The sequence below is a fragment of the Poromitra crassiceps genome (genome assembly GCF_964638095.1).
Source record: "Poromitra crassiceps genome assembly, chromosome: 7".
NCBI classification, from domain to species: domain Eukaryota; kingdom Metazoa; phylum Chordata; class Actinopteri; order Beryciformes; family Melamphaidae; genus Poromitra; species Poromitra crassiceps.
Window position 1 is genome coordinate 58,592,476 of NC_139628.1, and position 10,000 is coordinate 58,602,475.

At 38.8% G+C, this 10,000-nt stretch overlaps 2 protein-coding genes across 3 annotated transcripts in view; both read left to right on the plus strand.

The window, feature by feature from the left end:
* The window catches only part of LOC310780044 (macrophage mannose receptor 1-like), a 32,202-nt gene extending 23,325 nt beyond the window's left edge, over positions 1 to 8,877 (plus strand). For both annotated transcript variants that reach the window (XM_083640581.1, XM_083640582.1), the window contains exons 4-8: positions 3,098 to 3,472; positions 3,998 to 4,251; positions 4,714 to 4,816; positions 6,008 to 6,347; positions 7,023 to 8,877. In XM_083640581.1, the coding sequence (XP_083496707.1) occupies positions 3,098 to 3,472; positions 3,998 to 4,251; positions 4,714 to 4,816; positions 6,008 to 6,347; positions 7,023 to 7,032 (1,082 nt within the window). In that variant the 3' untranslated portion in view covers positions 7,033 to 8,877. The remainder of the gene's footprint in view (positions 1 to 3,097; positions 3,473 to 3,997; positions 4,252 to 4,713; positions 4,817 to 6,007; positions 6,348 to 7,022) is intronic.
* Positions 8,878 to 9,756: 879 nt separating this feature from the next.
* LOC310779209 (secretory phospholipase A2 receptor-like) overlaps positions 9,757 to 10,000 on the plus strand; it is an 11,198-nt gene continuing 10,954 nt past the window's right edge. Inside the window, exon 1 of the mRNA XM_083639717.1 lies at positions 9,757 to 9,835. The gene's annotated coding sequence lies outside the window, so the exon portion shown is untranslated. The remainder of the gene's footprint in view (positions 9,836 to 10,000) is intronic.

Genomic DNA, 10,000 nt, shown 5'->3' on the forward strand with positions numbered 1-10,000 from the left:
ATATGCAGATCTTATAATTTGCGCAGTGTCTGTGTGTTGCTATGCATTATGGCTTCCTGCAATTCTCTCTGTCATCTACAACTTGACTTGACTTGATTTACATTCTACAACTTTACACACACACACACACACACACACACACACACACACACACACACGCACACACGCACTCATGCACGCACGCACGCACGCACGCACAAGCACACACACACACACACACACACACACACACACACACACACACACACACACACACACACACACACACACACACACACACACACACACACACACACACACATGTAGACGGTGTGTGATAGATGCAAGTTAGGTTCTTGTGTTTGTGGGTACTGAAAGAAACATGTCCAAGAAAGACATGTATGTTAGGGTTAATACTCCTGTCACTGCCCCTGACCAAGGTACTGGCAAAAGAACTGGAGTTGGTCCCCGGGCGCTGCACAGTGGCTGCCCACTGCTCCTAGTTCTAGGCAGAGATGGGCAGTATTTGAAATACTTGTATTTGAAATATGTATTTCAACTACTTTTTTGTATTTTGTATTTGGCTGGGCAGAGAAAAATGAGATGTAATTTGTATCAAGATACTTTCAGATCTTGTATTTTGTGTATTTCAAATACATAAAATACATTTTTCTTTTTATTCTCAAATTGACACATGTAAACATTGACACAGGTTTAAACTAAAGATGGAGAAATTAGTTGTACTAAAAACAACTAAGTGAACTAAACTGAAACATGAATAAACAGAGAAATTACTTGTACTAAAAAACAACTAACTGGACTGAACTGAAACCTGATTTGAATAGGAGAAATTAGTTGTACTAAAAACAACTAAGTGAACTAAACTGAACTGAAACCTGATATGAAAAGATGGAGAAATAAGGTGTATTGAAAAACAACTAACTGAACTGAAACCTGATGTGAAAAGATGGAGAAATTAGTTGTACTAAAAACAACTAAGTGAACTAAACTGAAACCTGATATGAATAGATGGAGAAATAAGTTGAAAAAACAACTAACTGAACTAAACTGAAACCTGATATGATTCAGAATAGATAGAGAAATAAGTTGTACTGAAAAACAACTAACTGAACTAAACTGAAAGCTGATATGATTCAGAATAGATTGAGAAAGAAGTTGTATTGAAAAACTAACTAACTGAACTAAACTGAAACCTGATGTGAATAGCTGAAGAAATAAGTTGTACTGGAAAAAAAACAACTAACTGAACTATACTAAAACCTGATATGAATAGATTGAGAAATAAGTTGTACTGAAAAAAAACCTAACTGAACTAAACTAGTCTCTTAGAACAGACGAGTTGGCTTCCGCAATTTTCAAATGCTTCCACCATACCGTCTATACTTCGTGGGGGAGAATCATGCACCAACCGGAATGGGAAGTAGAAAGGCGGGTTTTCCGCTCATTAGTCCAATCAGAATCCAATATGCCGCATTTTTCGTGGACACACGTGTCGTGATTGGTCGGATTCCGTCGAACTTCTTTCCTGTCTGAAGGTTTTTTTCCCAACTTCCTTGTGCATGTTCTGGGGGTGTAACGTACAGACTGTGTATAGCTGCATTCGCCGGATGTAGATGAAACAGTCTGTTTTAAGAGACTAGAACTAAACTGAAACCTGATTTGAATAGGAGAAATTAGTTGTACTGAAAAACAACTAACTGTCATAAACCTGATTTGAATAGATGGAGAAATTAGTTATACTGAAAAACTATAACTGAACACCAAAGTACCCTAATGAAAATCAAAAATGTCTTTCTGTTGCTACAAGGATGTCTGAGCTTCACTGTGCATAATGATGGCTGTGCAGATTTTGACACTAGAATGGTGTTACCACTGCTGATAGTGGAAAGTTGTATTCAGTGAGTGATTGTTCTTTAGTAATTATGTTCTAGATAGCCAGGTTGTTTTGGATTTTGTTTATGAAGCAGAAGGAGGGGAAGTCATTTTAAGGATGTAAGGATTTGAACAAGAGTCCAATTTCATGGAAGGCCTTTTTTGTTTGAGATGCAGTTTCTCATCGTTCCTCTCACCGATTCACAATTTCACAACCTTAGACAGGATGTGCATCAGGGCATTCAATTCCTGAAATGTAACGTTTTCTAGTTGTATAAATATGTTTGCACGTTAAATAAATACTGTGACAACAAGTTACTGACATGGTGGTGAATGTGAAGTTGTTTAAAGGGGACCTACTATGCCTTTTACCTATTTCAGTTATTTATATATTGTGTTATGATGTCAGATATCTATGGCTAAACATAGTCAAAGTTCCAAAACTTGAGGTTAACATGCAGAAATGCTGCCTTTAAGTCAAAAGCCCTCACAGAAGGTGATTAACAGCTGAGCTGAAGGAGAAATTAGTTCTACTGAAAAACAACTAAAACTAAAATGGAAGAACTGCAGTGTGTTAGGGAGTACACATACTGTGACAGAAGACTAAAGAGAGGATTTACTGTCTAAGGAAACCAGACAATTTCACTTTTGAATAGCTGAAATCAGAGAATTAGGACATTTTCCTTAAAGAAATGTCTCTAAATGATTAATAGATCATCAAAATAGGCAATTAATTTAATATTTGGCAATTCATCTATGAATTGACTAATCGTTGCAGCTCTTTATAAGTTTTTATAAAATGTATTTTCATGTATTTTCAAAATACAAAATACGTATTTGTATCTCAAATACATTTTCAGACAGGTATTTTGTATTTGTATTGTGATACATTTTTTGAGCAAGTATTTGTAATTTGTATCAAAATACTTTATGATGTATTTTCGCCCATCTCTGGTTCTAGGAAGGTTCCTAGTAGAGGATGGGTCAAATGCAGAGGATGAATTTCCCCAAGGGGATACATAAAGGATAACTTAACTTAACTTAACTTAACTTAACTTAACGTACGTGTGTATAAATAAATAAATAAATAAATTAATAAATAACAAAATAAATAAATAACGAAACTCAAGTTGCTCAAATCATCTAGTGCAAGCAAGAGGTGTGACCTGAGGACTTGTGATTCCTGTGCTATCACCAACACTCTGCGATGTTTTCTCTGTTTTAGGTCAACCACATGTATATCGCTTTATTCCTAAGAATAAGACCTGGGATGATGCTCAGAGTTACTGCAGAGAGAAGCACACTGACCTGGCCACCATAGACAACATGGAAGACATGAAGAGGCTGATTGCATCTGCAGGTGGTGTAAATGTTAGTGGTGTAGCTGGAGCCTGGATTGGGCTCAGGTGGAAGACAGGAGTTGATCTGGAGTGGCACTGGTCTCTGCCAGGGATCGAGTACAATAAAACTGAGACAAATTGGGGTGCTTATGAACCAAATACTCTAGCTGATGAGAACTGTGTGTGGATGACAACTGGAGGCTTGCTTGATCTCAGCTGTACCAACAACGAAAAAGTAGGCGGCTTCATCTGCTACAATGGTAGGTGTATTTATCAGTCCCTCTATTCAGCCTGTCATCCGGTAACAGCTGCTCTACATGTGGATGTCACACCTCATCTGTTCATACATTTACTTTAAATCGTATTACTGCTAATGTATTTCATGACAGCAAGTCACACTCGGTTTACACACAAAGAAATCATCGATATGAAAGTAATTTAATCTAAAACTCTTTTCTTTTTTCTTTGAGTGAGAAAGATCTGACTGCCACACACTGTGGCTAGATCATTTCACGGGTTTTTGATGCAGATTCATGATTTAATTTGAATCAAGTGTAATTTACTAGAGTTGAGTGATCCTCCATAATATCTTGTTCCATGATATCGACACAAAGTGTTTCTAGAACATCCCTCAAACTGCACTGGAGACAAGTGAAATGATGTGATCCCATCTGACAGTTTGTTTCACTAGTTTTAATTAAGATAAATAATAAGGTGGATGTAAAAATTTATGTTTTTGCAAAGTACATTATGCAATGACACCATGAGGTCTGTTCACTGCACAGGAACAAACAACAGAGACCAATTATGTTTGTTCGAAGAGAAAATGACCTGGATGCAGGCTCAGGACTACTGCAGAGTACACCACACCGATCTGATCAGCGGGAATCAGACTTTGGACGAAAAAGTAAAACGTAAGATAGACGGCAAGGAGAGATTTGTGGTCGGCCTGTTCAGAGACTCCTGGAAGTGGTCGGATGGGAGTCACTCCCGATTCAGATACTGGCATCTAGAAACGCCCACGCCTGACCGACCTCCGGTAAGAAATTATTTTTTCTAAACAAGGGCTATTTTTCCCTGTGTTAAATATATTTTTGGGGCATTTTGGATAATTTCCAGTGCAATTTTATCAAATGTTGGGAAATACCTTAGTTGCACATATCCCCATTTCCTATCTCAACAACACTGCTGATTGTCTGGCATGTTATTAATGTACTTGACAAAAACATGAGTGAAGTAGCTGGCCAGCTAGCTTGTGCTGCCTGTCACTGAGGTCAATAACGCTAGTAGGAGGAGGGGCGGGGTTGTGCCTTGACAAAGCCTATGGCCATTGTCAAGTCACACTTTGCAAATGCAGAATAATGTTAAAATACAGAAAGTATTAAACTCTTTATTTTATGGGGGCATTTAAAAGCCCCTGTCACCCCAGTTCTAAGGTCAATTCTAGATTTTTTAGGTGCATTTTGCCACGAGCCCCCGCTAATTTCCTACCCTGCCACAGACGGTCGAGGACAGATGTGCCAGGACCTGGCATCAAGGCAGATGGGCCTATGACATCTGTGATGAAGAAGCAGAAAAAACAAACACCTTCTTCTGCTATGATGGTGAGTTTGGTCCAGAAAGAAGTTAACCTGCAGACCTCTATGCTTTGCCCCTATCTGCGTAGTTGGCTAACAGTCCAAAAGATGCGAGGAAGTCCCACACATGTTTTCCTCTATGTATGTTTATGTAGGCTACTGTAGCCTAATGTTTTGTCATTTAGTCTTTTCTTACACTCAGAAAATGGTCACAAACCCAATTGAATGTTTACATTCAATAGATGGGAAACTCCACCACTGCAATAGATAGAGAAGGTTTTTGTTCAAAACTTGTTGAGATTGAAATCTTGAAATTAGAGGATAGGGCGTAGATATAGACATGCAGGCAGTGTGGTTGCATTACATTCTCCTTGGGGTAGAGGGGCCCATGGAGCAGGCTCTCCAACATCATAGAGAACGGGCGCTCCTGAGTCCTTGCAAATGACTCAAATTGCCACATCAGAAATACGCCTGTGTTCAAATAAGAACACACATTAGATCTAAAGTGGTGCCATTATACAGTATATGCGCTCGAAAGACAAAGCCATCTCTGTCATGTTTCTTTTCCTCCCTTTCTTTTTTAAATAGTAGCAAAATTGCTTATTCAACATAAAATAAACATTCATCAACATTAAACATGTTAAAGTCAGCAGTCATTTCAGAACCACAGTGAAATAGACAGCTCCTCCTTGTTTTCACATTTACAGTAAATACTTTGTCTGTCTGTTACCGGGTGTCAGAGCGCTATCCATGGTTCTGATGGCTTGCTCTATTGTCCATACTTAGCAATAGCCTAAGTAACTCATCCAACTGTAAAATCCAACACATGTTGACGTGCGGCTCCCCAAAAATGACGCATCGAGCTTTCAAACCTCACCGCAGAGAAGCAATGAACCCTTCTGCTCTAGTAGGTGGCTTTGAAATGTTTCTGTGACACCTGTAAATATTCTGTTGTGACAATATAAATATATTGTATCACTGATTTAGACTACTTGGGAGTGGCGGGGAAGTGACGGATAAGCAACTGTTATACGCCAGATGATGAAATCATGTGGATAAACAGTTCCGAAAGGAGCTATGATAACCCTAAAATAATTTAATTCATCTGAGTTTTAGTGTCCCATGGTCTAAATGCTGCTTCACACCCAAACAATACAACTCAAACTTAAAGACATTGAACAACAGTATACAAATATTCCTCAATGTCTTCCCTTACAGATGGATTGATCCTGATCCGTGAGAATAAGACCTGGGATGAGGCCTTGGACTACTGCAGAAAGAAACACAATGACCTGGTCTCCATCCACGATCCTGACATTCAGAAAAGGGTCCAAAAGAGAGCCAAGATGGCCGACACTCCCTACATGTGGCTGGGAATGCGCTACACCTGCACTCTGGACTTCTGGTTCTGGGTCAGTGACGAGCCGGGCTGCTTCCAGAACTGGGCCCCGGGGAACGGGACCGGAGATTGTGGGATGGCTGCAGCCATGGAGGATGGAGGAGGGCAGTGGGTCAGTCTGTCTGATGATCAGAAGTTCAACTTCATCTGCAGCAAAGAGTAAGTGTTTCAATCCAACCTAAAACTCTGGTGATCTACATTATCATTTCTGGAGCCATTTTCTTGTTTTGTGGTGTATTTTTCTTATTCCCATGGATAACTGGACCAAATGTTTCCAGCACAGCTTTACTGGAGTTTATTTGCAGAAAAAATTTAATTGGTCCAAAACATCAATGTTAAACATGTAGGTGTCAGTATACCTCAGAGTCAAAGAGCTAGATTCACTGTTGGATACGACAGTCAACAATTAATCACACAGGGGGAAATCCATCATAGAAGAGGCGGAGTTGCTCCACAGACAGCAGCATCAATAGACCAGAATGCAATGCAGCAGACATGCTGTGTTTTGAGTGGAGGGGCGTGTCACACTGTCTTGCTGTTGCTAAGATACGGTATCACTGTTGCGCTGCACACTGTACACGAAACTAACAGCTGAATGCAACAAGTTCACTTGTGTTCTCGTTGAAAGGCATCCTGCGAAAGGAAATCACTAACTGAAGAGAAAAAGAGAATAGCAAAAACTGTATGAGGCAGATTGAGGGAATGGGTGCATCAAAAAGTTAATTGCATCTCACTGAAAGTCAAGATTGATCAAAAATCTTTACAATTCAGTACCTGGACACCTGAATCTTCAACCCACTCAACACTTTTCTTCTTCTCTCTTTCCTGATTCAGGATGATCTGAACTATCTTCCCTGTCCACCCTGCATGCCAGATCACTACAGCCAAGCAGCAGTGAGCAGCTGTTGTCCCATTCAACTAATGATTATTTCTTTTTCTTTTGAGGTGTGAGGTTTTTATTTCTTCTGGGGTTTATTTCTATCTCATAAAATCTCTCCTATTCAGAGGTAGTAATTCACATTGTGAATAAATAGTACCAAGAGTATAACTGCATTACACATATCATTAGATGTGGAATATCTATCACTTTTTATTTGTTTTTGGGTGATGGTTTTACCTCTATCCACCCAGGGGTGCTTTGGAGTGTGACGTACTCCAAATAAATCTGGATGGCTCCTCAATCATAAGGCCTATATGCATAATGTCTGGCCTTGTTTTAAAGCTATGAAAGGAAGGAAGGACATACAAAAAAGTCATGAAATATGAATCAAGTGTAAGTAAACCTGCATTTATTACTGTACCGCAGAGTAAACTGCAGATGCAATAAAGGAAAAATAATATTTTCATCCTCATCTATTTTCATAGAATTGCATCATAAATGGTGCATTTTAGTGTATTTTCATCAAATTTCCAGTTACAGTTGTAGTCAAGGATGTCAATACATTCAGCAGCATTATTATTTGTGGCATCTTGGTTATAATGGTGATATTGCCTCTTAAAACTAGGTTATGGCGAGGATGAACATATTATTTATTATTTTGTCCTTAATGTTTTACTGGAATGGCAATAGGTTTACTTACACTTGATTCATAATGAAGAAGTCCCTACCTTTAAAACAAGGCAATATGCATATAGGCCTTATGGTTCAGGAGCTATCCTCATTTATTTGGGGTATGTCTGTCTAGGCATCCGATAGGCCCGTATCAGGGCCGACCAGGCCAATAAAATCATAATTCTGAATCAATTGGTGAATTTCTATGTAACCAAGCAACACATTGATTTATTGTCTTAAACATTTACATAACCAATTCATTACAGAGTGGAAATAGACTGCCATGGGAGATAATTATTTTTTATAAAGCAACTGAGTATAATTTAGCAGAGAAACATATCCAATCTCATAAATAATCCCAGAATAAAATTGTTTTACTGATGATAGTCTGTGTATCTAAATAAATGATATTAATTCTTAAAACTCTAAATTTAAGTCTTGAGATTTCAGTTATTTTCACACAAACAGGAATTGCATAGGAGAGAGCAGGTTAATTGAGCTTGTGGGATAGATGAGGGTCTCCTGGAGACCTTACCCCTAACCCTATAAATCCCTGCCACCACACCTAAACCTAAACACCCACTAATTATCGTCGCCATTGTAAATAAGAATTTGTTCTTAATGACTTACCTGGTTAAATAAAGGTTAAAATAAATAAATAAATAAATTATACAATATGTTGCTGTATACAGTATCATGTGTAGACGACACCATGTAAATTTAATGTGAGGTGTGGTTTGTCACATGCGGTTGACATCCTGTTGCCAGTAGGTGGCACTATGAGTATAACTGAATATCAGCATGTAGCCTATGATCTCTTAAGGCTGGGATGTGGGATGCATCAAACATGTGTGAAGTTTGGGGCAGCTGCTGTGACCCTGATTTACAAACCTGCTGTTACCAGTAGGTGGTTATAGGCAGATTTCAAACTGTCAAATATTCAGGATTCAAGACAGAATTCTCAGAATTTGCATACTTCATCTAGGCAACAATTTGTTTTTACAGAGATTGATTGCTCCACAGTGCACAAGTGAAGAACTGATGTTTAACCCATATCCCATCGGTTACAATAGTGACAAAAAAGAAAAGAAAAGAAAAATTATGCATCCATGCATTTTCACCAAATATTGAAATAATAAAGGGTCTCAATGAAATGTGCAGTGTCACTCATGTTTAGTATAAATTGTCACATGACCAGAGCTGTTTACTTCCTGGTTGCACCACGAGAAGAGTGTGGCTGCATCAGAGCTCCAAAACAAAAGGTTAGTAAAGTATGTTAACATTGCCCCCCCCCACCTCTCTCTTTCTCTCTCTCTGTCTGTCTGTGTCTCTCTGTCTCTCTCTCTCTGTCTGTCTGTGTCTCTCTGTCTCTCTCTCTCTGTCTGTCTGTCTGTCACTCTGTCTCTCTCTCTCTGTCTGTCTGTGTGTGTCTCTCTCCCTCTCTCTCGCTCTCTCTCTCTCTCGCTCTCTCTCTCTCTCTCTCTGCACACATGCCTTTTGTTGTGTTTGATTGTGATTCCCTGTGAATAAATGCAGGACCACTGGTCCAGCGCCGCGGTAACATATTAATGTTTTTGAATATGCAGTGATCTGTGTCTTCATAAATATTGCTCAAACATTGATAATACATATACATTTTTCATATTATTTTGGAATAAAATGTATTATTTCCCCTTGGTGGACAATCAAGTGATACCAAGATATTAATGATTTTGTTTTTCACATTGAAAAAAACTTGAGCAACAGAGGGTCACTGGAACTCATTTATCGTTCAAACATGTTGTTTGTTGCCATATTTTGTGCAATGCACATTGTGATATGTTTGGTTTCTATTAAATTAAATTTCTCACTCCTCACTCAGGGATTTTCTCCTATCTTGGAAGTGGCAATGAAGTCATGCCTGTACAGTAATAAAGGATAGATCTGAAAACACTATTTGAATATTAAAATACTGACATTTGCATCTCTTCCAGAGAACAGATGTTTATGTACAGGATGTAATATATATGACTGAGAGGGAGCACAGACAGAGGTCGTGGACATCAGCAGGTCTAAACCAAGAGTCATCCGATCGAGCAGGGATCAGATAGCAGAGGTGAGTAAACTCAATCTGATTATTGGACCTAGGACGGGCTTGATTGTGTGTGTGTGTGTGTGTGTGTGTGTGTGTGTGTGTGTGTGTGTGTGTGTGTGTGTGTGTGTGTCAGATATGGTCATCTATACTGTATGCACTTGCAGTACTTCTATTATATTTCATATT